The sequence below is a fragment of the Diplotaxodon limnothrissa genome, linkage group LG20 (genome assembly GCF_057381915.1).
Source record: "Diplotaxodon limnothrissa isolate DT_005_m linkage group LG20, D_limnothrissa_male_GT1.1, whole genome shotgun sequence".
NCBI lineage: Eukaryota > Metazoa > Chordata > Actinopteri > Cichliformes > Cichlidae > Diplotaxodon > Diplotaxodon limnothrissa.
Genome location: NC_140615.1, coordinates 3,391,832 through 3,419,753, shown reverse-complemented (window position 1 = coordinate 3,419,753; position 27,922 = coordinate 3,391,832). Strand labels below are relative to the sequence as shown.

Genomic DNA, 27,922 nt, shown 5'->3' with positions numbered 1-27,922 from the left:
ATGGCTACAAACAGGGAACAGCAGGTGGGTCACATGACCGGCTTCCCACCTGCTGTGTACCCCTTTCCCTTCAACTCCATGAGAAGCCACTCCCCCTTCGACCTGCTGGCCAACAGCAGCCTGTTTGGGAGATTTGGGGCTGACCTGCCCAAAGAGATGGCTGCTCTCTGTAAGTCATTTTCATTACTCTGTGTGTTTGTGCTTGACTTGCCTTTCCTCTCATTTTCCATCTCAGTTCCAAGAATGCATACGGCCATTACTTTATTTTTAGTCAGGTCGCATTAAACACCATCTACTGGAAAAGGGGAAATATGGCTTAATTTAAATTGCACTACATTATGTGTAATTTTGTGGAAATGGAAAACTTTAGCGTCTGTTTGTGATATAGGACCAGTGGTAGAAAAAAATCCCCCAAAGAGACCATGAGGAAAAAGTCTACTTTCATCAGTACAATGATTACTCTGCTCCTGTGGTTTCCTTATATGCTTTATGCTTGTAGATGGTGTGGTTATGACCGCAAGCTCTGGCTCTGGCTTCACGATGCGTGCGTGTATCCGTGCGCGTGTGCGTGCCTGGACCTCTCACAGAGCTTTTGTGAGGCAGATAATGCACAAGTCTGTAATTATAGACAAAACACATTGAATTATGTATTAAGTGATGAGTACTGAGCATCAAAATAGTTAAAATGAGTACTAATGCAGTTCAAACATTTGACTTGGACAGCGGTGACTGATCGTATAATTAAAATGAAAGGTGAGCTAGACACTGGACTTGATTCACAGCAGCGTTCCCCTGTCAACTGTGTACTTCTATGCTTGACCATAGGGGGCACTGTTACATTCTGAAGCGCTGAGACGGGGATGATGTATAGAGAACAGAGCACAAAGAGGAGATTGTTGGCAATCCAGAGTCTTTTTCTGTTGTGCAAAAACTAGCAAGATGAAACGCACGGTGCCGACGTACATTTCTCGTTGTTCAAAACACCTGCTTGTCTCAAAACCACTAATCAGCAACAGGATTCTAGGTCAGGGAGGATCCTTGTGTGGAACCACTGCGGTATAATTCACGGATGATAATAATGCCAGAAGAGAGAGCGAGAGAAAAGAATGAGCACTTTTGTTGAGGTTAAGCCATGAGGTAAAGGTAAGCAGAAGTTATTTGAAATCTGATCTGGGTGCAGTGTTAAAGGGGCGGCAGGTGGTGGTGGTGTGTGGTAGTGGAGGAGTAATAATGGGTGTGGGTGGCAACAGCTGAGCGCGGAGCCTGCCTGTGTGTGCAGCCCCCTACTCCCCCCACCACCACCGCAGCATGCCTGAGCACCTCTCCAGCCTTTCAGCCGTCAATCACTACCTCACCCCCTCTCTTCCTTCTCACTGCCACTGCCCACCTAATCCTCAAGGTATTTTCACAGAACCAGAGAGAGAGAGAGAGAGCGAGCACCTGGGGGTAATGTCCTGGTGTGGTGGAATCCAAGAACACACCCAGCAAAAACACACACACATATATATACACACAGGCAAACATGCACTCGGAGACACTCTTCCCTCTCAGTTTCTTTTGCTCTCTGTCTGGTTCTCTCTCATGAAGCCACACACACACACACACACACACACACACACACACACACACACACACACACACACACACACACACACACAGCAGTTCTTTCATCTAAAAACTAGAAACATACCCCTGACGCAGAATGAAATCCCACCACGCTGACAGATGGATTCTTTATGGTTTTTATGCTGGCATGACTTAAAACAAAAACAAGTATCAAAGCACAAACAGACGCAGGCAACCACATGCACTGGGGCTTCATACATGACTGCTTGTACTGACACATCCACGCTGGCAGTAGTATCGTTCGCAGGGGTTAAGGACTGCAGTTATTTGGTTTAAGCTTCGGGTCAGAGTGTGAGAAAAGCTGGGGACAAAGATCAAGTCAGGATCACAGTGACAGTTAGCTTCAATTTGTCGAGACTGACATGTTTTTTTAAGTGTCTCTATATTAACATAGCCGTGCTGGTTGAATGGTGTTTACTGTCACAATTTACTATTTCATTATGTTTACATTACGAGCTGCAGCTATTGCTTGAATGTCAAATAAATGCCTGTCAGTTGAATATTAAAAGAATTGCCTGCTGGACTAATTCTGCGTTTCACTGTACAAAAATACATCTTAGTTCAGTTTAAATGCTGGCAGCTCAGTGGAAAACTCTCTGTTGTTTTTTTTTATCTGCTTTTAAAACATCCTATTGGTGTATCCCTTGACAAGGAATGTTACAAGTCATTTTGCTGACAGCAGTCTCATTCCCCGCTCTCTTAAATGTTAGTGGGGAAGACAAAGGGCCTCGGTTTGGACATTCCCCAGGCCCTCTTTTTCTTCTCCTTCTACTTCTTCAGGAGTTGACTTGACAGTCCTGCTCATTGTTGTCAGGCTTGTCTGTACGCCAGACTGAGAAAATACCTTTCACATAAAGGGAGTAGCACTGTGGAAATTTCACCGTGTATCTTTGTGTGTGTGTGTGCAGTCAGTAGCTCTTCATGCTTGCACAACTTCAGAGTTTTTTGCGTAATTGTTGTAAGAAAGGTACCCTGGGTGACACCTACCTTTTGTTTAGATGTGCACACTGTGCTGACCTGCCAGAGCACCTCCCATGGCGGTGCTCTGTCTTGGCACCAGAGTTCTTTGGAAATACCTGTTTTGCAAGGAGGTGGGAAGAGACAGAAGAGGGATGGGAAGGGGTGGGCCGACTGTGTTTGCACATGTCCGCATAGTAAGCTTTTCTTTTTGCTTAATGCATAAATGGAAGATCCAGAAAACCTCAGTGCCTCTCTTCAACCTGGGTGTGCTGCAGACTCCCACTGTAGCTGCTGATATCTGAATAAGCATGCAATGGCGTTTGTTCATCTGTGAGAAGGTCTGATGGCTCTCTGCAGTGTGTTGCTGAGGCTGTTATCAGTTGATCCCTGTCATTACGGGAGCCTTTCAAACAAACAGTTGGAAGCCCATTAAGGCCTCTTATTATGTGATAACATCGTCACTGAGCCCTGAAACACCTCGCTAAGCTTTCACCAATCAGGGCCAGAGCGCTGGCCTCAGACTCAGCCGTGGGGATGTTTTGAAAAGCTAGTAGGTCATTTCCTTCAGCCCACATGGCCTGGCCGAAAAATCTAAAGTCCTCTGCTGGGCTCAAACTTTCCATTCATACCATAATTTGTAGGGTTATGCTGAGTGATGAATACAGAAAACCCATGAGAGGCCCAGCTGTGAGCTGCATCACAGTGGGATGAAATCAAAAGCACTGTAATAATAGAATGGAATGAATAGCGTGTTGAAACCTGTGTAAAAGCTGGCTCACTTTGCTCTTTTGTGCCTCTGGTGGAGAGAAGGGCAATAGCAGTTCATTTAAAGTGTCTGTTAGACATGATGGACTCGTGCACCAGCATTAGCATACAAGCAGTGTGGAACATATGCATGGATCTGCGGTTGCACACACACACACACACACACACACACACATACATATGCAGTTCAACACAAAACATCTAGTTCGGCAGATTGTGAAAAAGGCCAAAATGTTCCAGCAAAACAAAAAAAACAAAAAAAAAAAACACGCAGAGTGACATAATTAAAAACACTCTTTGCATACTTACACACACACACACACACACACACACACACACACACACACACACACACACACACACAGAAACAACATAAGGAGGTCATGTTGGCTTAGGGAGCTAAGGGAGTTGCGTAAAGGAGCCATTTTGGTGGGAAATGTGGTACGGCAGGGAACGTCAAAGCAAACCTTTAAATGGAGGCGAGGGACAAGGGAACGATGTCAGCTAGCAGAGTGAAGCTTTCTCCACTGGAGGTGAAGCAGAGCACAAACGGCACATTGAATCTCCATTTATTTTCATAAGGTTGAAGTGCTGGGTTTAAGCCTAGCCTTGGTGGTGTAGAGTAGGATTAGTAGGATTTGCCTCTGTGCACATGTGTATGCTAATGTGGGCATACTACATATCTGATGAAAGCAAGGGGCAGAGAAAAAGATGAAGTGATCTATGTATGGATATGAAAATGATGATTGCAGCCCCGCAACCCAATACTTCCTTGTAGGTACATATTTCCCTACACACACAGGAAAACCAAACGCTCATCTGTGTTTCTCATTGTTTGAACAGCTATAAATAATTGACATTACATTTTTTGCTATGTTGGGTGTCGGTTTAAAGGGAAAAACACAACACAAAATTTCCTCATTAGTAAGGCTCAACAGCTTAGGTCACAACATATCACTATAATGCTTTTGCTTGTATTCTACAGGAAGGATGACTAACCTTTCTTCTAAAAAAACATTCTCTCTTAAACATACACACATGATTTGATTGTGGTGTTTTATCAGCTTGGTCACAAGTTAGATGTTATATTGGGTTGAAGACTACAGCATATGATTCACATCATTTTCATCCACATGAAGCCTTTCTGTGGCTCCCCACTCCCACCCCCTCTGCTTGACCATTGTCGCTCTGGAAGAATCCATTCTCATCGGCATTGAAATGTTTCTTCGTGGATACAAACTCAAGTTTGTATTCATTTGCCGTGATCTTTCCTTTGAGTGGATCCAGACAAATTCCCATAAATTGTGTTTCTTCAAACACCAAATGAAAACCATGCAAGAAACAAATACCAGATCATTTAGGTCATTGAAAGTGAGCAGGTGGATGGATATACTGAACTACACTCATTTGCCAAAGACAATAATCTTAGTTTGGCTGCAGCTTCTGAATTGTGAAAGATGTACTTTATATTGTTTGGTAAAACCTCGACAGTAATAGAGTGAAAATCGGAACAATCAGATGACGAGTAAGTACTTTGCAACAGTGGAAAGGAAAAACTAATAATGTTAAATTTCTGCTACTACTACTAATAATAACAAAAATAATTTTTCTTGTGCTTGATCATCACACTAAGTCATTATTAGCTCTTCTTCTTTCTGACTCTGGTACTAAATGCCGTGAGTGTCAACACCTAAACAAAAAAAGCTCTCATATAGCTGTTTGCTCGCTGGCATCTCTGCTCCTGTGACCATGATCTTCATAGCAAATTAGCAATGCAAGCACTGGACCATTTTGGACTATACTTGTGTGTGATGACAGCATGTGCAGCGCTGTTTGGCTTTGTCCTTCATCTGTCAGTGAGACTGGAGTCTATTGGCTGTAATAAACAACTCTGCATTGTGTGACATCCCTGCTTTTATCTCCCTAGGCGATCACAGGCCTCAAATGACAGGTGCTCCACTCCTTTTTGGCAATCAGTTGCACTTATTATTTTTTCACTAACGCTAGCCCTGATTCTGTAGTGCAGATTTTTTTGTGTAAAAAACGATCAGTTTTCCTGTAGACTCCTGGTGGAGCATAGGTCTGCAACAACACCGTAAAAAATGATAGTAAGTAGAATATCTGCTGCTCCATGATGATATCCACCTAAACCCCGCTGGCTTATGCACTTCAGAGTTCTCTCGCTCGGTTCCCTCTTTTCTCCTCTGCCTTTACCTTGGATTTCCTCTCATTATCCCACACTGCAAGTGGGAGCCAGATTGCCCTAAGTGCTGGAAACTTTCTGCAACTTTGCAGGACTTAAATGTGTGTGTGTGCATCTGAAAAGCCAGCAAAGGTTGCCGATAACAGAGGGACCACAAAGTGTACTACAGCTCTGACATGATGACAGATGAAGATAAACATGCTACTATCAAAAGTGGGAGGGTGCTGTTTTCAGACAGTCTTTGTGGGCACGTGCAGGATGAAAATTGCGCAATGGCGAGAGAGGAAGGCTGGCTTCTCTGAAGATGTGGGAGGGCACACAGGTCCAGGACGTGCCCATGAAAACAAGACGGGGGTTTGCATTTTTGGCCGAATCTCACTTTTTCTCACAAGAAAACATGGGTAGCAGAACATCATGACAGTGCAGAAAGAGCGAGAGAAAGAAGGAGGGAGAAAATGTGAAAAAGAAAGATGGCCACGAGTGTAAGACCTTAGCATGTGTCAGATCTTTGACTGGTGGAGCAATTGATGGATGAAATGGACAACAACACAAGGATTGCTCTTCTTTTTTGCCTGATGTTACTTTTTTAGTTTAAAAAAGAAGCTCTGCTCTGCTTACTGAACAACCCTTAATGGGATGTGTGCACTTTTAAGTGTGCGTGTTCTGCGTAACCTGAATCTGGCTGTGGTGGGAAGGCTTCCTGGGCTGGTGTTCAGTGTCTCTATCATCACCAGCAATCTGTTTCAGCATGTCCGCACGCTGCACACATGCCCACATCAGAAATGGAAAAGCTTTACATTCCTTTCAAAATGACTCTGTTGCGTTTAGTGCAAAGGCCTCTGTCTTTATTACCTCACACACGATTGCGTTGTTGACTGCTTGGCTAGAACCTGAATGACTGTATACAGAGGAAGTGGCAACAATGTGTTGTATACGTCTTATCTGTAATTGGCATCAGAGTGTCAGACAGTGGTAAAGCCTGACTGGGTTCCAGCACACGTGGAGCAGTAAGCAGACCAGATCCAGCTGACTGGATAAAATCGTGAGACACGCACATAAAATCGTAATTAAAAAAACAAAACCTATTTCAACATTTTAAACGTGTGCTCAGATTTGTTCTAATCGCTTAAATGAAACATGATTGAAAGCAGACGTCAACATGGAGTGGCCAGTGAGTTGGCAGCCACTGAAAATGAACCATTTCCAAAACCTGAAACAAAAGCAGAAACTTTGTCAACTAAAACAAATCACGCAGTCAGGAAAAAGTGGCCATAGGGAACTTGATGAAATGGGGAGAGTATTTGGAGAAATGGGGTGGGGGGGGGGGGGGGTATTATGGAGAGAGATGGAGAGACTTGTGAGCCAGTGAGTGAGGGAGAGAAGAAGGGAGGGCAGGATAAGTTTGGGGGAAAGTTAGTGGCCCAGTGGGGGTTTCTTCCAGAGTTCAGCCTCTCTGGCTGGGGAAGGAAGGGAAGGAGGGAGGGGAGAGAAGGGGAGGCAGGGACCAGCCTGGGTCAGCAGCAGTATGGAGTATGTGTAGATTAGATGTCTAAACTCACTCGGCAAACCCTCTGAAGCCCTGGAAGGCTCACAGCTCACAGTGTAGTTTGCCAATAACTGGAGAACCTGGAGTTGGTGGTCTGAATTATAGTCTCAAACACAGTAAAAAGAAATGTCAAAACCAGTGGAACCGGATAGGGTTCGTAAATCTCTAAAAACAAAAGAGTGTGAACACATGATATTTGAAATAGATTTTTTTGCAGCTTGTCAGCCCACAGAGCAGCCCTGGCAAACCGCGCTGATGTTACATAGAACATTTGAGCACCGGGGGATTAGCCAGTTCTTAGTTTCCAGGATGCTGTATGAAACTAGCAGCGAGGAAAAGAAAACAGGAAGGAGACGAAAGACGAGTGTGAGAAGAATGCTTGTGGATCATAAAAATGTGACTCTAGGCTGTGATGATTTAATCTGAAATGTATCCAGACCAAGACATTTTTTGAATTATTGTGAAAATGGGTGGAAAGCTAGAGAGAAGAAAAGTGCCCCCCCCCCTTTTTTTAACAACAAACTTCAGCTAAGCGTTGGCATCTCTGATAGATGCCAGTTTGTTGTCCCCGTGTTGTATTCTTGCCATCATAAAGCTTTCACTGTATGACCTGACAGCTGTATGAAGAAGCACATAAAAACTACTGATGTTGTTTACTATTTGATGAAATAAAAAGAGCTATTAAACGTGCGTCAGTTTGCGAGATTGAGTGTGTGAATCTCAACTCACAGGTGTGTGTGTGTGTGTCTGTGTGTGTGCGTGTGTGCCAGCTTAAGAAAATAAACCTGAAGTCTCCATTGGAGGAATAGCTTTTAAACCAATAAACATAGTAATGAAAATCATTCAAAATAGCCAGAAATGTGAAAGCATGGTTTCTTTCATGAGACAGGAAAAAGAGTGAAGTGTTAGACAGAGGAGGAGGAGGGAGGAGGGAGGACGCTGTGTGTTTATGGAGAGCGTAGCCAGCAGCACAGATTGACAGGAAATGGTGTCTTTTTTGCCTGCTGGGCTGTACCACTTGTACTGCTTTGACAGGGGGAGATGAATGTGAGGAGCTCACAGACTGAAGCTATTCTATTATCATATATCTCCCATTGTATCACGCTGTTTGCTTTAGCCCAGCCAGAGTCCATCCCTCTGCTGAGCAACAGTTAGGACCAGTGTCAGGCTTTTTCATTGACCTCACACTGCCCATTGATTTCCTTTGATTCACTGCCACTCTCAGGGCACTGCAATTTTTTAAGCTGAATTGTTTTTTTTAATCAGTGCACAGAAAAACCATTGTTATAATGAAGGTTAAATGTGTAGGGTATACGTTTTAACTGTGAATCCACAACCACTAAAATATTCAGCTGCCACGAGGCTTTTTTACTGCATTAAAATCATTGCTTGAACAACCTGATCGACGCTGCTTCCTTGGACGTCTTTTGCTATTTCTACGTCGAGATATAAATCACAAGCAAGGTCAAGTAAACCTGTGAGAAGTGTGTCCAGCACATGGTGTGTTTGTATATTGGAGATATTTGTCTGTGTAAATGCACTGCGGGGATTGAGCAAGGCAGCCCTCATTCATCACTGTTAAAGCACTTCCAGAGGGAGCGACAGAAAGAACTGCCCATCCTCTGTTCCCTCAAACAGACAGAGGAGAGGGAGGGATTTACCCTGGCATCTGGTTTCTGGGTTCAGCCACAGCACAATGTTCTTTCTCTTTCTCTCTCTGGCTCTCTTTTTGACACACACATACACGCCCGGGCCAGTGGCTGGACTTTAATATGGTTATGATTAGAGACGGGGGCTCAGTGAAGGGAGGGAGGGGGAAAGGGGGTCTTATTTACTGCAGGGAACTGGGGGAGGTGCAATGTAAAGAAAGCCAGAGACAGGGACCAGATCTGAATGGAAGACGGTGGGGTTGGGGTAGGTGGGGGCACTGTTTGCATTTAGGGCTGAAATATGAAAAACAAAAAATCGTGTGTTCAAAAAAACAAACAAACAAACAAAAAAAAGCACAAGAAGAATGGGGAATAAAGTTTTGTGCTCCAGCCAGATCAGTTCTTACTCCAGTGCAGACTCTGCTGGACGGCCCCTTACACCTCCCCTCCTCCTGGGTTCCTCTCTCTCTGTCCCTCCCTCTCTGGCATTCTCTGTCTTTCTCTCCACCCCCTCTTGCAGCGTCATGCCAAAGCAGTTGGTTCACTCCGCCGTGTCTGGGGCTCAGCGAGAGCTGCGAGAGGCTGTTATTTAGGTCTGTTACAGCAGACTGGGAGCAGCTCACCCAGGGGCAGGGGGGAGAGGAGAGAGTCAGAGTCACGCTCAGCTCAGCCAGTCAGGAACCATATCTGCATTCCAGCTGAGAGGGAAAAAGGAAAACTCCAGCATTGGAAGGAAAAGACAGCAGAGAGAGAGTGACAGCGCGAGATAAGTGAAGGGAGGGAGAGGAAGGTAGTGAATCTAGATAGCTGTTGCTGCTGTGAGCTCTTGTCACTGCTTCAGTGAGTGACGTGAGCAGTGGAAGCAGGGTAGGACACAGACAGGACTGAGGGCTCTCACTGATTTTTGCCGAGGGTGGGGGGTACCATGTTCGACTGTATGGAGGCTCTGGGAATGGGCCCCCGTCAGCTCTATGATGTCACCAGCCGTGGTGCATGCATGCTGCGGAAAGCGAACCCCTTTTTTGCCGGGTTGGACCCCTTTGCTTGGACGAGCACTGCCAGTGTTCAATGTAAGTGGCATCCTGTTTGGATTCTTCTATGACACAATCATGTTTCCCCCTCTCTTCTCACTCTCCTTTTCTTTCGGTCACTCCTTCCTTCATTTTCTCATTGCTGGCTTGTTTACCCCTCAGGGCTCGGCCAAGGGGGCTGCTGTCAGGGGCTACAGAGCAACACAGGAAAAGACAGAGACAATCCTCTCCTCTCCTCCTCTCCTCTCCTCTCCTCTCCTCTCCTCTCCTCTCCTCTCCTAGCCCACAGCCAGTTTGAGCTGCTCAGCCATCTGAAAAAAATTCTCTGCTATGATATTATATGCACTGTGTGTTGGGTTTTTAAAAAATGTGCTTGTGTGTATTCGTCTGTGTGGTGAGTTTGTGAGTTTGAGCCCACAGAGTCAAGTTTCAGTAACAATGTTTGCCACCTGGGGTTTGACCTTGCCAGGTGCTGCATACTAGAAAAGGAAAAGGTTTTGGTGAGTGACAGGAAGAGATGACAGTGACGTGTCAGATGTACTCTATCTGGTTTATTGTCTATTCACAGCATGAGTTTAACACTAGAAGTGAGGTGTCTGATGAATTTCACATGAAAAGTTAATGACAAATGTTGCCTGTTTTTAATAATACAGTTAGTTAATAATAAGTTTTGCTGGGCCTGCTGCAGTCTTCATAGGTCAGAGGTTTGTTTATGCTGCTGGATACTAGATGGATAATGATATTCCTCCAGAGCCAAACAGCCATGAATTAGTAAGCGGATTAATTATTTAGCAGATAAATGTATGAATAAATAATAATACATACAAATCTCAAGAAAGCAGAGATATATTCTGGCCAACGTTCTCTTCTCTCTTTTGCTCGTTGCATCTATCCACTTCATTCCCCCCCCCCCCCCCCCCCCCCCCCCCCCCCCTCTCCCTTCTTCTGCCGCTGACTTCAGACAAGGCTCTGACTCTAACAACAACTGGGGTCCATTTTCATCTACTTCCAGGGGGCTGCTACTGCTGTGAGAGAGTGTGTGAGAGTGGAAAGGAGTGGGGGTGTGGGGTGTGTATGCATGGTATGGTGGGAGAAGTGTGGAGGGAGCCAAGCCAGATATGACAGTGGAAAAACAATCAAGAATATAAGAGGAGCCGGAGCGATCAGATAAGCAGCTTAACTTTGCTCTCGATTTTTCAGAGCTGCTTGAAAGTGTTTTCAATTTTTTTTCATGCTCTTCCGTTTGTTCGTCCTCCCTTCTTTTTTGTGCCTTTTTACTTCCTTGGGGGGGGGGGGGGGGGAGAGTCATCTGTCTTCATTAATCGTGAAGACACCAGCATTTCAGTGGCCGTCATGCACACTGGCTGAGCTTTAATGAAGACAGATGCCCTGTCAGTGGAGGCTGAGGCCAGAGGGGACTCCAGCCACGCCAGCCTGCTCTGCTTAGCTAGGGGAGCCCTGATGATAACAAGATGAGATTTGTTTATTTAATCAATCAGGCCTCTATGGTCCTTTCCTTTTAACCCATTCACACACATGCACACATTTAAAAATTAGGCCTCAGATTCCAGAAGTATATTTTTCTTTCAGGTCTTTGTTCCACACAATCAAAGTTAAAAAAAGGAAAGGGGAAAAAAAAGTCCAGGGACGCTGCCCTGAGGGTGAGAGATCTAAGTTAGCAGAGCAGAGCAAAGTGGCTGGTGTGGTGTACTGTTTCAAACCCAGTGTGCCCAATAACCTTTGTAAACAAAGCTGTCCTATCCCTGCACAAGGAGCCATAATGCCCCTCTTTACTGAAGCAGTTGCCTCCCATTGTCCTCATCAATGAAGCTGATGAATTGATGTTTGAGTCTGATATCTCATTAAGCCAGCCCAGCTGCACAACAGAGGGACCTGTCTGGCTCTTAATGCCACAGTCACACAAGCACGCACACTGCACACCAAAATAGCCACTGTGTTTGTAAAGCAAGTCACCTGGCCCTGGATTAATACAATAATATACTGTTGTCACACAGGTTTTTTTTTTTCCATTTGTAAAAAGAATTCAACTCTTTAGCAATGCTCTCTACAATGTGAGGATAAAAAAAAAAACAAGGTTTAGCAGAAATGCAAAAACAGTTTTTCTCTGATAACCTGTGTGGAGAATGTGCAGAGAAAATGTTTGTCTGCCCTAAATCTTTCACAAAATGAGTATAACCTCCTCTCTTTGCAGTAAATCTTCAGCGGTGATAAGTGTCTCTGCTGTTGGCCATTAGCCAGGGACAATCAGAGGACTTAAAAGTGTGTGGTCAGTTTTCTTGTTTTTTTGTTCAGGAGTGGGAGACCTTAATGTCAGAGGTTAGGCAGAGGCTACAGCCTGGCCAATGTCAGATCTACTGCATGTGTGGTAAGCTCGTCAGCTTGCTGAAAAGGAGACTCTTTCAACCAGCTTGGCTTGTGTAATGCTCTTAAGTGCCTTATGCCACAGAGCTGGTACTACATCTGAGCTGGCCTACACATAAGGATAATGGACACTGATTTAGTCGTACGTCAATGAGAACTGAATTAGTCAACTGCCAGGGAAGCCATTTGAGACAGCCTATGCCGACAAATCCCCTCTCTGTCAATGTTCATTTGCTTAGAAGAATGAGGCAATTACGTTTAGCAGTTCTCCAGGGTCAAAAGAAGGGAAAGTGTTTTTTCTCACCAAAGTACACTCTTAGCTCGATGTTTTTGAGCACACTTTGGATTGTAAGTCTAACAAACGGTATATATAAGAGCTGGACATGACAGTAACAGATTGCTTGAGCAATTTGTCACTATGTGTGTCTTCACACACACACACACACACACACACACGGGCGCACACGCTTCTTTGTTTTCCCTTAATGTGCTGTTCAAATGTGAATTGAGGGGCTAATTGAAATGGGGGGTATAGATCTCGGCAGCAGCGGTAGAGAAATAAGAGCTTCCTGTGACCGCTGGCACATTCTGGCCCGATCATTTTCTCCCTGATAGAAGTCTGCAGTTATTTCATTATAATTACAAAAGATTCAATTAAAAGATTAGAATGCCTGAGGGGGCAGGGCTGGAAATAGATGGTGGTATGTTGGTTAGTGGGTGATGTGTGTGTTTGTGTGTTGGAGAGAAAGAGGGAGAGTACTTACACTTCTAATCATTGTCACTAACGTCACGTGTTTATATCGCTGATTTTCTCAAGATAATGTCAAAACAATGTGCTCAACTTTAAAGGAATAAGCCAGTCCAGGGTCAATGAGTTGTAATTGATATGAAGGAGCGAACAAACGTTAAGCAGGCTGCAACTAAATTAACTTTTTAAACAAAAAAACCCATTAAGCTAGAAATGTGAAAAAAACTGGCATCAAAGAAAAGTCTGTTTTTGGTTTTTGATCGCAAGCTTTAATTATAAAAAGTACCTCATTTAAAGTGCACTCTAAACTGTCAGGCCTGCACTACAGTGTAATAGGCTCTAAATTATTTATTAATGTGTTGAGGAATACAGTGTCCTGCGTGATATAATACAGTAGCTCAAGCAGCTGCAGTAGTCCTTGTTTTGTAATAAATAATACATAGCATCAGAGCCAAGATGGTTATTAAATAAAATCGCAGGCCTGTTGGTTCATTCTAACCTTACAACAGTTTATGTTACATGTTATATTACGCTGTGGAAATCATTTTAATAGGGTGAAGCCATTTTTGGTGTCAGACCTGCTGGGCTGCAGTATCACACCACCTTGTTCACAGATCTCTGTCAGCCCTGCAGTAATAGCTGAGCCCATTAATAGGCAGCGCTGTCTATAAATAAACAGATTCAATCCTAGCAGTTGCTTCAAGTTTTTTCCACAGAGCCCCCTCCTGTGCGTGGTTTGACTTATGCATAAATCAGAGCGTGTTAACCTATGCTTGTGTGTGTGGTGCCTGTATGCGGACTCCTCTGATCAATGTATGTTCAAGTTTACGTGTCCACTTGGCTGCTGTTGGGCACCCAGACTGCTGTGTCAAAAGCAGAGACGGACAGTGTGCCAAGCTGGATTCCTCAGGCCTGTGCTGGAATCTGGCTCCGCTCTAACAGCAGTTTATAGCCCCTCAGCAGCGTCAGTCGCACCGCTGTAAATAAAACTCGTCAACCGAATGTGAGTCCTTGAAAGGGCTGTTTTTGTTTTCCTGTCCGTCGTGTTTAAACAGTATTTCACAAGAGCGAGTACTCTGAAATTTTACGTGGACTCGTGACGAGCTGACGATTTGTGGATCGCAGCACGATAAACGTGACTGTTATGAGGCAACTGGGCTAGCAGTTTGCGTGAGCTCCAGATCAGTATAAAATCTGGACTTTTGTGAGTTCTTTCACAATAGTTTGCTGGTCCCAGAGGTATTGTGGCTGCCCACCCTAACACCCGTGTCTGGCTGCTGCTATTGTAGCTGTTTACTGAGAACAGCTCTTTGCCTGCCAGGCACATTTTCCGTTGCACAAAGGCGTGGGCATTTGGCAAACTATGCATACTTACGTGCGTGTGTGTGCTGTATTAGTGCATGCACCTGAAAGAGTTTATTTCACTGGTGAGCATGTGATGTACCACTGCACAAGCATGTTTGTTTATAGCATAGAAGAGTGTGCATGTAAGCTGAGAGCTGTGTGTGAGCTGGCTGTGGAACGAGCAGTTCTGTTACCAGCGTGTTATTGACTGACGGCTTGGCTCGAGTGTTGCTACGGGCTCGGCGTTAGAAGAAGTGGAGCCCTCGTATAGCCAAGTCGGGTCTAGAAACCCAGACGAGTCCAACTGTCCTCCTCCTGTGTATGTGTGAATGGGTTGTGTTTACGCAGCCGACAGCGTTTGGCAGGGAGTGGTGAGCGGCTGGTGTAGTACAGCTATTATCTGGGCTCAGGGGTGGAGAGAGATGGATGAGGACTTGGCCTGGAGTGGGTGGAAGGAGGGGAGGACCGAGGGGAGGGAGGGAGGCAAATTGGTGTTGTTTTTCCCTTTGACATTAGTCAAATTCTGCCAGTGCGCATATGTGCAACTGACATGACCATCCTTCTGGAAATGGTGCATGAGTTCATTTGTGTACACTTGCATTAGCTTGTATTGTTTGTGTTCCTTGTGGGTGTATTTTGCTGTAAGGAGGAACAGGTGTGTGTGCGTGTAAGCTGGCATGCCTGTAATTGTGAGCCTAGCTGACAGTTTGGGACTTTTTACAGAAAGAAGATGAATGCCAGTGGAGAAATTAACAGATGTCTGTTTGAGTGCGTGTGCGTTTACGAGTGCACATGAAACCAGGTTATTGGAAGAAATCAGGTTAAACCAGGAAACAGGAGAATGTGTTCACATTGTCAGAACTTTACATACAGCTGGTCAGTAATCAGATTTCTCTGCTCTGTTGTGTTTTTTAACTAATACCGTCACACTATACAGTTTCTCCTCTTGTCTCTCAGTATTAGGAATAATCTGCCTGTTAGCTGCTCTGACTTATTCATTGTAGCTTTGTTTTTAGGCAGATTTAGGATATTTATACTTTGGATAAAAGAACAGTTTCAGCATTCATCTTTTCTTTCATCCCACTGTATTGCCTTTCCAGTGCTGCGTTTCCTGTTCCCCGTTCCCTCTTTGGCACGCACACTTGTAATATCCCTGTTAATCCTGTTAATCCATTTAAGTGTAAACTAGAGTCTGCAAAATAAGGTTTCATTCAAAATCAGGTTACTCCAGAAAAAGAACTACTACCAGGTTACTAAAGTAATGTTAACACACTTACTGTTTCTCTGGGCCCCTAGAGTCAACGTTTTGCTCTAAATCTGACACAAGAAGTGCATTCTCACCTAGACACGTGAGAGACACTCTTAAGCACAAAAAAGCAGCACATGCTCTTCAGTGGCTACACAGGAGCAGATAATATGTCCATGTCTCCACCATAGCTTGACCTGTGAGTGAATGGGTACTTGCAGTAGCCTGTTATCACGCCTGGATTTATAAACTTCTGCCTCACGGTAAGAACATCTCCCATTTGCCATAAAACACTAGAGACAAAACCAAACAGACAGACGGACAGCCAGTTTGACAGGAAACAATCCAGCAAATGAATTAGGGGCTGTTTGGGATGATTTATCGCCTGTTTAGGAATGCTCGATCGACTCAGGTTAGCTGCTGTTAAGGGAACTGACTGGCTGGGTATTGCTTACGTTCCCAGTGATGTGTTCATTCAGTGGTAATTGTCAAAATGTACCTTTAATACTTCATGTATTAGTCTTATGTGGAACTTTGTTTTGTGACACCTCTAGAGACCGTAATGGAAGGAAATGAATCACTGTGTGGCTCAAAATCTGGCTGTCACATCAGTCATCTGAGTGCCTCCACCCAAACGGAGTTGGGCAACCTGTTGGCGGTTTGCTGCCAAGCAAAAGTGAAAAACTCTGATATGCATCATTGCTTCACTGAGATACTCAAAGCAGAAGTTTCTCAGAGTGGCTTTAATACCTTACAGGATCTGTGGTTTTATGCCAGTTGAAGGGGACTGCTGATTCTTCAAGAGTTACTACTTATGCATGGATTGCTCACTCAGAAGTCAGGAAGCCACAGTCATTTTGTCACTGCTCTGCCAGTTTTGATCTTAGTCTCTCTGAGTTCTTCCTTCTTAACTTCTTCCAAGTGACTGTATAGAGGAAAATGCTGCGATAATGTGTATTTGGCAGAGTAAACTCACAACAGAAATCAGTTAAAAAGCTGGGTGCATGATTTTTAACATTTTTTTTTTAACAGTGATCTGCATCCTATGTAACGCCAAGTGAAAAGGCAAGAGAAACCGCTTTGTGTAGTGTGTGCAAACTCTTTGGCGTGGACATTTACATGTTGAGTGGAAATGAACTGTGTGCTGCTAGTCGTGGGCGTGTTGTTCCTTCCAATAGGAGGTTTGCGTTTGCATGCTTTGGTGTGTGGTGCTTCCCCAATGTGCCGGAGTGAATACTACTGTTGTTGTTTACATTATCCGCCTTTCCACTCACTTCCTCTGACAGAGCAAGGCTGCAGCCACGGCTGGGCTACTTCTACTTTTGTAGGTTTCTATTGTTGTGGGGAGGAAGCAATAGCAATTGAACGAGCGCTAGTGGCCTTGCCAAAGACAGGCAGGTGAGAGCCAGGGCTACAGATGGTGAGAGGAAGTCTGGGAGGACGAGAAACAACCCGAGGATCAAAGACTCAGGGTTTCCCTCGATGACTGCTTTCTCCTCTCTCTTCACCTCGCCTGCGCGCCTGTTTCTGCTCTCTGTCTGCTCCCTTGCCTGCCTGTGAACTGTCCTGTCTTCTTGACATGATCAGTGGCCCAGCACTGTGCTGGGTTGCCAGGTTTGGGTTCACTCCTCAGTCACTGGAGGTGAGCTGTGCTCCTCTGTGGTGGGCAGATGAAGAGTCAGCTGGAGCTCACGGCAGGGATGAGGAGGTGCATTTTTTCCACAGATCTGCACTTGACTGTCTGGTTTTTCCAGCGCTGGTCATAAAAGGCCACTGACTGTCTGAAATATTTTTATTGACGTTATATTTTCTTCATTTTTTCCTTTCCTTAATACCGTCTTGCACTGGTTTGGTACAAGGACATTTGAAGGAAATTTTATTTGCTGGGTTCATTGGGGGCAGGCGGCTCAGCAGACGAGTTTGGCTGTTTGAAAGCAGCTTGTGTGTTTGTTGACAGGGCTGTGTGGTGCAGGAAAAGGGGGGTGCACGCTGCCAAATGTTTGCTTGCTGACTCCATCAAGAAAATATCAAAAGGCCCTTTATGAGGTGCTGTAAAGAAGACCAGGTGTTTTGAGAACGCCACCAGACTCCAAGGGTAATTCCACTTTTTAAAACATGCCCCGGGGATACATTCTTGTCCCACCTGCTGCCTTTCCTGCTTTTTTCATTTTTAAAGGAAAAAGGGGTAAAAAAGAAAAAGATTAAAATGTGCCTTGGCAGCAGCTTGTGTGCCATGTCACATTGTGTCATTCTTCAAAAGTCCACAGTTTTGTCATTAGTACTGACAGAAGCCATGAGCAAATGGGAAAATGTTTTTACTCAACATGCTGGTCTGGCGTCAGATCGCATGCATGCGTCACAAATGTTTATCGATGTTTGTCTCATTGCTTTCTTCTGGTTCCCAGAGAATGGGTTTAATTCCCTTCAGGAATGTGTTTCTTAATATCTATTTTCAAATCTCAAACCCGAGCCATCTCCTGATTGGCCGTCTTCTTTTCCTATATAGTGATGCCTCTTTACAGGCGTGTTAGTGTGTCAGTCTGTGGGAGACCAGGTGATGAGCTTTCTGACAGCTGTTGAAAGGCGTTGCTACTGCTCATCACCTTTAATGAAAGTCCCCCCTCCCCTGTCAACACAGTCAGGAATTCCTCCCATTTTTCTCAGTGGTTTTGTTCCTCCACTTCTTTGTTTCTCTCGGTTATAGGCCGGTGCCATTTTGAGTGCTTGTGTATATATATATATATGGGTTATATATAGGTGAAACAGAATAGCAATGGGAAATGAGAGCACATGTATGGAGGTGTAGCAGTAAGGGATACTGAGAAGTGGCTACAAAAGCCAGTGACGAAGATCCTCCGGAAACGCTGGTACTGAAAAGAGGAAGGAAGCAGGTCTGTTGTGTGGGACCTTGTAGCAGAAGCCTCAAGAGTGATAGCAGGAAGACATGGGCAAAACAAAACAGAGAAGGAGAGTATTATGTGCTGGCACCACTGACAAGGGTGTGGTACTACTTTCTTTTCCTCTTTCATGAAACCCATTTCTTTACAGAAACCTATTCGTGTGCTGATGGTCGGTCAGTCGTACCCTATGGTGCTGTAGCCTCTGCCATGGTGTAGAGGGCCAAAGGCACCCTTGAAAGCCCCACCTAGTGTGCCAGCAATTCTCCCAGCCCACTGTTCACCATCCTCTCCCAATCTGCTGTCCTTCTGCCACTACTCTCTGCCCAGTCCCCAACCCTCTTTTCACATTGAACCCTACTGTGTGCCCCTCTCTCCCCCTCTGCCTCAAAGTCTCGACAAGAGGTACAACTTTACAGGATCTTTAGTGAAAATAGAGGTGGAGACAAAGGCCACGCATGCCCGTGCATGCAGTTTAGCACTAACAGGGAAAACATCAACAGAGTGAGTCGCACACATAGAGGAGGGGGTGTTTTAATGGGGACTGGAATTCAGTGGTGCACTGTTACAAACAGTCCGGGCATTTGCAAGTGAAATATACACTACAGAGACAGAGCAGAGCCGCTGGCTGGAGTTGCACGTGAATGCTGGACAAGCACAAAAATAAACACCTACACGTATCCTACAGATGTATTGCACTGTGAGTGCACTGGGCCCAGAAAGAATACGTCTAAGCGTTTGCTCTCACATGCCAAGGCTGGAACTTTTGGAGCAGTGTCGCACTGAAGATTCAATCACTCCAACAGGTCACGTACTCAAAATCTGCAAGCCTATTGTGAAAGAATACTTGTTACAGTGCCAGAATGTCATATGCTGCTCAGTTAAGAGGAGTGTGTTGCAACACAAAACAGGAGCTGCATAGTCATGCGTTTGCTCACATACATTAGAAACACTCCTTTTTTCCAGCTGAGTGAACAGCAGGCAGCCTCAGTGTTGCCAGGAAGTCTTCTGATTATTTCTTTAGTGTTTCTCCTTGTTCTGGCTTTCTTTTCTCTTCTGTTGGATCTCTTGATACTAAAGGGAGTTTGCTTGGCTCGGTTAACTTGACCTAGAATTCACTGTAATTGACCTAGTTGAATTCACCTTCAGCTACACAGCTATTTCTGTCTTGTGCAGTTATATTTCACATTTAATGAGGCTGTGCTGAATGCTGCAATGCTCATCCCATCACGCTCAAGTATTTTAGTGTAATGTTGCTGTGTGTTTGTAGTTTGTAGCCACTGAGTGTGTTTATGGGACCAACTTGCTCAGTGGCAGGGGGACCACTTGTGCACAGCAATGCAACACGGGATCCGAGAATAAACTGATACTTAGCAGGAAGCTAACAGTGACTGTTGATAACTTAGCTATACCTTCTTCTTGCCTTTCTTTTTCTTCTTCTCCTCCCCCAACAGCAGCACCCATACCACCTACCCCACTCCTCTTCTCATCTGTCTGTCATCAGCTCACAGGCCTTAGACAGCGGATTGTCATGCAAATGGTGCCCCAAGCCTCAAAGCGCTGATAAGGAGGGCCTCTCATTTCACTGGGCTTTGTTTTCTAAACAGTGATGAGCTGAGTTGAAGAGACTGAGAAAAGGGGCTCAGGGTAGCTTTCTGAATGGGCCCTCTGACTGTGGCGCCCTGGGGTAAGTGGTACAGGGGATTTGAATGGAGTAGGCTGAATGAGGCAAAGTCTTGGAGGTGGATTCAGGAGTCATGTTCTCTGGCAGGAACCAGGTTCAACGTGTTGACAGAGCCTGATGTATTTTGTCTGTCACCGCTGCCCGGGTTTTCTCCAAGATGGACTTTCTGTGTTTGGCCCGCTTTCTTTATCCATTTAGACGGTGTCAGTCAGTGTTCGTTACTTGACGCCACATATGGTTTGTCCTTTTCTAAGGGGTTGTCAGCGCTCGGTTTGGAGCCTCATTTGCTGCTGTTATTATTGCATAAACAGTGGTTCATGGTGCGTTCAGAGGGTTTCTGTTCTCCCACTGACCCTGCCGTTTTGTTACATTCTGGCCAAGGAGATATGAGACTTGCTGTAGAAACATTCAGGGGGCGTAAACTTTGGATTTTAGATTGATTTGTGCATTTGGCTTTGGGATTGGTCTAAAAACTAATGGAAAACATCTTTGACTTGAGCAAAATGAGGTTTTCAAAGGAGGACTGCGGATTTCTGAAGAGTCGCATATGAAAAACAGATGTTTAGGCAGCAGGCAACAAATAAAAAATGTCTGATGTATTTCTGTTACTATCATTAATGAGGTAGTTGCAGGCCAGTCAGAGCAGCTACAGCAGAAGTAGTAGTAATCGTCAACTTGGTCTTGAACAAGACTTGCCCTCAAGAGCAACTTTGTCCTCCCCCTCTCCCCCCCCTCCCCTTCCCCTTTCTCTGTTTTATATCAAATTCCTCTTTTTACGCCCTCTTTTTTTCTCTCCTTTTTGAAGTCTCCTCTCTCTAGTAAAAAAAGCCATGCTGGTGGTTTTTGATTCTGCTTTGGGTGTGAGAGGGGGGAGTAAGTTGGGTGGGGGGGTGGGGGGGGTTGTAGGTTAAGTTTAGGCAAGTCCTCTGTGCTTTCCATTGAAGGTGCTGGGGAGAGGTGGGGGCAGTAAAAGTTAGAATTTTAGAGCCTGCCTGTTTTTTATTTTATGATTGGCTTTTTTTCTCTCTTGCTCTCTTTTTACGGGCTGTGAGCTACAGCTGGTGGTGTGAATAGCTGCCCAAGGTGACTGAGTCCCAATAAAGTGCAGGCCAGCCGGGCTGGGGCCTCCAGTCCAGCCATGGGACTGCCTTTATAAGCCAACTTACGAGCCTAGTCCTCTGTTAAAACCTGGCAGGGCTGCACTGAGGAATTTAGGGCCAGGAAACAAGAGAAAAATAGGGTTTGTGTGTCAGGGGATGGTGGTGGGATGCAGAGTAGGGGGTTGAAGTTAGAGGGTGACCAAGGGTGAAACTGTTTGTGTGCAAGTGTGTGTTTGTGGTTTTGTGGCATGTGTGGTTAGCATCTTATATTTCTCAGGGGGAGTATGGAATCCATACCCTGCACACTTGAACCTTCCAAAAGAGCCTATATGGGGTCCACTTTGGAATATAATGAAGTGTAATGTACCATATCAAGTATGTGACTCGAGTAAGCACTGATGTCACAGCTGTGCCTCAGTTTTTGAGACATAGAATCAGGGCTCTGCACCAGCTTTGCATGTCCGTGCATTTGTCATGTGCCTGTGCTGTGCGTGCAAGATGTTCACATGAGATGTTGTCAATGTGTGGAATGAGGAAAAGCCAGCTTTGACTCTTGACTTTTCTCAACTCATTAGCTCGCTCTGTTACCTGCCCTTATCAAAGAACCTGTCAGACACTGTCAGTTACATCTTAGTGATGTAAAAAGCAGTTTTCTCACAGCTGTCAAAGAGCCCTTCTTCTCTTATTTATTGTCTTTACATAGACAAGAGTTATATGCGAAGACAATATGACAATATGTTCTATGCGATATCCCCAAAGGGCCCCTGAGTTTGGCTCCTTAGTGATAATTGGTACCAGGAAATGGGAACACTTGATAGTTCATATGTTATTTATCTTTTGAGACTTAAATGTGTCTCACTCCACGTCCAGGCAAAATGTTTACCAAGCGAGCATGACTGTTAATCAGTGTCTGTTGGTGGAACCTCAGTCATATCTGCCGTGTCATTTCTTAGTGTGGTTATCTATCCACATCTGCTACATGTATTCACAACTCCACATGTGGCCTTTGCAGAGTTAGTAATAGTTGTACGATAATGATTAGTAACTGATCATGTGCTCCACTGTCTTTTCTTTCCATGTTCACAGCGGTGGAGACCCAGAGCAACAGCTCAGAGGAGATGGTACCCAGTTCTCCGTCTCCACCTCCCCCACCTCGAGTCTACAAGCCCTGCTTTGTGTGCCAGGACAAGTCCTCCGGGTACCACTACGGGGTCAGCTCATGTGAAGGCTGCAAGGTGAGAAGAACCAATCTTTTGAACACTGGGTTTTCTGAAATAGAAAAAAATTTCGATTCTCTATTTTGCATTCACATGATAAAAGAGGGATGGACAAAGGGCAGGCTGAAAGAGATACAGCGATATGTCACAGCCTTTATAATGATAACTGTATTGCACATTCTCCCTTGCCCTCTTCCCTTTTGTGTCTTGCTTCCTGATGTTCCAGGGTTTCTTCCGTCGCAGTATCCAGAAGAACATGGTGTACACTTGCCACCGAGACAAAAACTGTCAGATCAACAAGGTCACACGCAACCGTTGTCAGTACTGCAGGCTGCAGAAGTGCTTCGAGGTCGGCATGTCCAAGGAAGGTGAGTCCCCCTCTGTTTGGAAAACAGGGTCACTCTCTCACTTGCACATAGAGACTGAGAAACTAGGCAGCAAAGACAGAAGCAGATGATGAGCCCACCAGGGGTGGTGATCAGGGTGAGGCTGGGCACTGTACCAATCATATGACTAATCCCTTTACAAAATGAATCTGACTTCCTGTTTCACCACAAAACCTCGCCCCTCTGGCCAGCACACAGACACTGCTTTCATTCATAAAGACAACACGGGAGAAAACAAGATTTGGGAGTTTTGACCAACGTATTGAGAACAGGATTCACGCCATTTGCGCAATCAGAAACACCAGCTTGTTGGGGGGGGGCCTTTTTATTTCAACCTTTTGTGTAGCCAGCTGCGTGTAAGTGGCAGTTTCTTGCCCTTCATGAAGCCCGGAGGACATGTATGTGGGTGTAATGTTTGTGTGGGATGTGTGTTAAGACCGGGATCACATTGTGCCTCTGCTATTACTGGATATCCTGAGAGGAAGGAAAGTATGGGAGGAGGAGGAGGAGGTGGGAGAAGAGGCAGAGAGAGGGAGAGAGCGTACTGGCTTATGTGCACCGGTCAAGTGGATAGAGAGATGGACAAGGAAGCCAGCGGGTGATAAGAAGGAGATAGCCAGTGTCCGTGCCGGGCCTCAAGGAAATATGTTAATGCTGTTAAGAGCAGAAAGCTTCTGGTTTCCACTAGCGTGTAACATCTCCTTGGCAGCAGTGAAAGACACTGAGCATGAATGCTGAGTTTGTTTTCAAATGTCATTACAGATAGATTAAATTAACTTTCTGTATGAGCTTTAACATTGTATGTGGAACTAATTTTGTTTTCTCCCCTTTACATAGCGGTGCGCAATGACAGAAACAAGAAGAAGAAAGATGTGAAGGAGGAGGTTGTTCTTCCGGAGAGCTATGAGCTAAGTGGAGAGCTAGAGGAACTAGTCAATAAAGTCAGCAAAGCTCACCAAGAAACTTTCCCATCACTTTGCCAACTGGGCAAATACACCACCGTAAGTCGTGCACATAAACCCCTATCTTTCACTGCTGCATTTGGAAACTGTCTCTCAGCTACGTCAGCAGTGAATGCTCCCAGATTGCATGCTTATGAAAATTCGCAGTAACTTTCCCAACATAGTGGTGGCTTAACTAATGCAGTTCCCCATTAAGCCATCTGTGTGGCCTCGGAATGATTGATGCAACATGTAAATGGAATTCTTTCCCCACAGTTGACTGATGTAAAATGTAAATGTGAGGCTCGGTGAATCTTGCCTTTGATACAAACGTGGTTGCACACCTCCTCTTGTATGACATGCTGAACTGTGGGTGTTTTTGTTTGTTCAGAACTCCAGCTCGGACCATCGAGTCCAGCTCGATCTAGGGCTATGGGACAAGTTTAGTGAGCTTTCCACCAAATGCATCATCAAGATAGTAGAATTTGCCAAGCGGCTGCCGGGTTTCACCAGCCTCACCATCGCTGACCAAATCACTCTGCTTAAGTCCGCCTGCCTGGACATACTGGTGAGGAGCTTTTGTTTTCCCTTCTGCCCTCTTCACTCACTTTTTGTAAATAAATGATTCTGTCAAAGCTTATGCTGAAATATGGGTATGCTTCCACCCGGTGGTAAGAAGTGGCAGTGCATTCAAGTTTGGCCAGATAATGCAAAATCTATCATATATACACAACCAGACTGGAGTAGTTGGCTACCATTTTTAGCTACTGCAGATATTTTTAGTGTTGTAAGAAGTCATATTACACTACTTTACATTTTATTTACATTTTTTAACGTTCAAAAAGTTTTACACCTTGTTTTGCTTTTCAGATGCTGAGAATCTGCACACGCTACACTCCAGAACAGGACACTATGACGTTCTCAGATGGCCTGACTCTGAACCGGACTCAGATGCACAATGCGGGCTTTGGGCCGCTTACAGACCTGGTTTTTGCCTTTGCAGGCCAACTTCTACCCCTGGAGATGGATGATACAGAAACCGGTCTCCTCAGCGCCATCTGCCTCATCTGTGGAGGTACTGCAGCATGCACCTACTCTTGATTGGTCTGTTATAAAGTGGAAAGGACTTTAACAAAATAAAAGTTAAACATAATTGATTTTTGTATGTAAGAGATTATTTAAAACTGTGCCATTTATTTAAAAAAAAAAGAGAGAATGAGAACATGTGTTTGCTGCTTTTTTCACTAGACCGCATGGATTTAGAAGAGCCCCAGAAAGTGGATAAGCTACAGGAGCCTCTGCTTGAGGCTTTGAAGATCTATGCCCGTCGTCGCCGCCCCAACAAACCCCACATGTTCCCACGCATGCTGATGAAGATCACTGACCTCAGGGGCATCAGTACGAAGGGTAAGAATGGAGAGAGTGCTTTCTAAGATTGAACTCTGTACACTTTCCCAAGGTCCTTGCCAGAAGAATACATCTTTTACAGGACACTCTACTAGTTCAGCTTCACTCTTCCTTTTATTCTTTATGATGTGTCCATGTATTTTGAGCCTTGCTTTCTATTTTCAGGTGCAGAGAGAGCTATCACTCTGAAGATGGAGATCCCAGGGCCGATGCCTCCTTTGATCAGGGAAATGCTCGAGAATCCGGAGGCCTTCGACGACCAAACAGAGAGCAATGAGAGCCCGCCGCCTCCACCACCGCCCCCACCACCACCCGCGCCTCCAGCCCTGGTTCTAAAGCAGGAGGCTGAGGATGAGGACGACAGCTGGGCCACCGAAAACGGCAGCGAGCCATCACCGGAAGAGGAGGACGAAGACGACGACGACGATGTGGGAGATGAAGATCGAGACAGGGGCTCGGACAGTGACGGGGAGCCCTGGGTGTTTTAACTTCCATAGATGGGTTGAGGAAAGGCCTTGCTCGGAGGGCGCAGTGAAAAGAGCATTTCACACACACACACACACACACACACACATACACACACACACACACACACACACACACACACACACACACACACACACGCATACAAGCATATAAGTAAACATACACATATATAGCACAACCTCATTCACTCTTCCACCTCAAGAAAATGCTGGCCTTCCCTTCTCCCTCTCTCTCTCCTGACTGCACATCACTGTGTCCTCCTCCACTGAGCACAGCAGAGCCTTAAGCGTATAAACATTTCTAACTCAGGCCACACGGTCCATGACAAGTGAAATGCAGAAAAAATGAGAAGTCAAGGGAGAGATGACGGTAAACCAGATGAACTCCTGGCACGGCCAAGAGAGAAGTTAACGTGACAAAAAGAACATAACCTCTTTGAGAAAGCTAAATGTTTGTTGTTTTCTCCCCCCCCCCCCTTACTATTGTTGTTTATATCTAAACAGGGGAGCCTCCAAACTAGACACCAGAACTAAGCAGTTGACTTTGATTGATTACAACAAGCACATTTAGAGCAAGAGTACAGGGCAAAGCCAAATTGAGTATGCAACTCTTTTGTTGTTATTTTTAAATATTGTTTTCATTCTTTTTTTTCCTTTTTTCAGTTTATGAATAAGTCCTTACATATCTATATACCATTATATTTTGTTTTTTATTTGTTATTCTGGTTTTATATATGAATCCTTTAGACAAGTTTTTATCTTTGAAGAGCTTTCCTGAGAAGATATTCAGAGGGAAAGAAGGGTAATCAGAACTGGCTGGGTCTTCCTTATCAGCTACATATGCTTAGCTCGGGCTTCTTGGAGCACTTTGGCTCCCTGTGGATGATAATCAACCCAGGACTTTCTTTTTTGTTGCAGTGACTTAACCAGTTTCTGTTATCAGGTAATTGGCATTATTCTTTTATGCTGTTGTTGCGGCCAGCATGTGCTGTCAGTGCAGGAAGTATCTTTGTGCCAAAGTTAGGAACAGTCATCTGTGGAGCATGAGTTTAACTACTGGCAGGGACTCCAGATACAATCCAGCGGTCCTCATGGCAGAATGCTCACTCACATGTGCACTAAAAACACACTCTAATTATCTTGGACAGTGTATCCACAAAAGCGCAGAACAAACATACACACTCCTTTCGCTCTATGCTGAGTGGTAGCAGATGTGCCAACCTGGCACAAAGTGCCGGGATCGGAGATTCAGACTTGACCGTATATATGTAGCACTTTTGTGATCATCTGTTTAAGCAAGGCACATCTCTTCCATTAAGTATAGAGCAGCTGTCTGTGAGCATATGTCCCAGTTAGCATGTCAAAACTGATGGTAACATCAACATATTAAATATGACGGATCTTAGAGCTCTCCCTGATGATATCAGTAGATTAGCACACTCATTCAACACAGATAAAAACACCCAAACATACTAGTATCATATGCATCAACACAACCATTAAAGGCATATGCAAAGCAGGAATCTTTATGGAAGACATTTTGGAATCAGACTCAGGGCTTTTCAGTAAGGACCAAACCCTAGCTGCTTCCCAGCATGCTAGAAACAGGCAATATTTATGCGTGCATTCTTGACTATGCGATTCTCAGCCCCACTTTGTGTAAATAGAAGATGACAAGTCTGAAAAACAGCATGGATACCAGTCTGACTCTCCACAGAGCGAGGAGGGACCACCATCATCGCCATCCTCATCACAATCACCGTCCCACCTGCGTTCACACTGGTATCCATGCAGGAAACTGCCCCCTCATCCCAAAAAGCCATTATATCATCTTGTCTTCTTGTGTATATTCTCACTTTTTTTGAAGAAGAAGAACAGTGGAGGATTATGTGTTCTCATGTATCATTTCTTTATTGCCAAAATGTCACAGTGGGCGATCAGCTTGGAAAGCACGGCTGATATACAGTACAGAGGTTTTTCTCTCCCTCTTTGAAGCAATACGAACATAGTTTCTGTAGCAGCGAGAGGTCCCATCCTCTAAATATGGGCAGGTCTCCTCATTGTGTGTGTGTGTGTGTGTGTGTGCGTGCGTGTGCACGTGAGTGTGAATGCTTTAGAAAGTTTTCAATCATGGGTGGATGTCCTTGGCATGGTGCTGTCACACAGAAACTCTTGTGTGACCTCATCCTTTCTCTCTCTGCTACGCCGTCACGGTGATAGTGACGGTAATGCAGGCAAAACTTTGAGATTATGTTATGTGTTATGTTATTGTTTTTTTTTTTTCAACATGGCCAAGGTGTTGTTC

The 27,922-nt window shown here is 44.9% G+C and overlaps 1 protein-coding gene across 1 annotated transcript; it reads left to right on the top strand.

The window, feature by feature from the left end:
• rarga (retinoic acid receptor gamma a) lies at positions 1-27,903 on the top strand. Its single transcript, XM_085343802.1, is given in 9 exon segments — positions 1-169; positions 22,268-22,416; positions 22,625-22,766; positions 23,622-23,785; positions 24,117-24,293; positions 24,596-24,800; positions 24,974-25,132; positions 25,298-25,609; positions 25,612-27,903. Coding segments are annotated over 9 exon segments (1,533 nt in total). The 3' UTR covers positions 25,668-27,903.
• Positions 27,904-27,922: the final 19 nt, after the last annotated feature.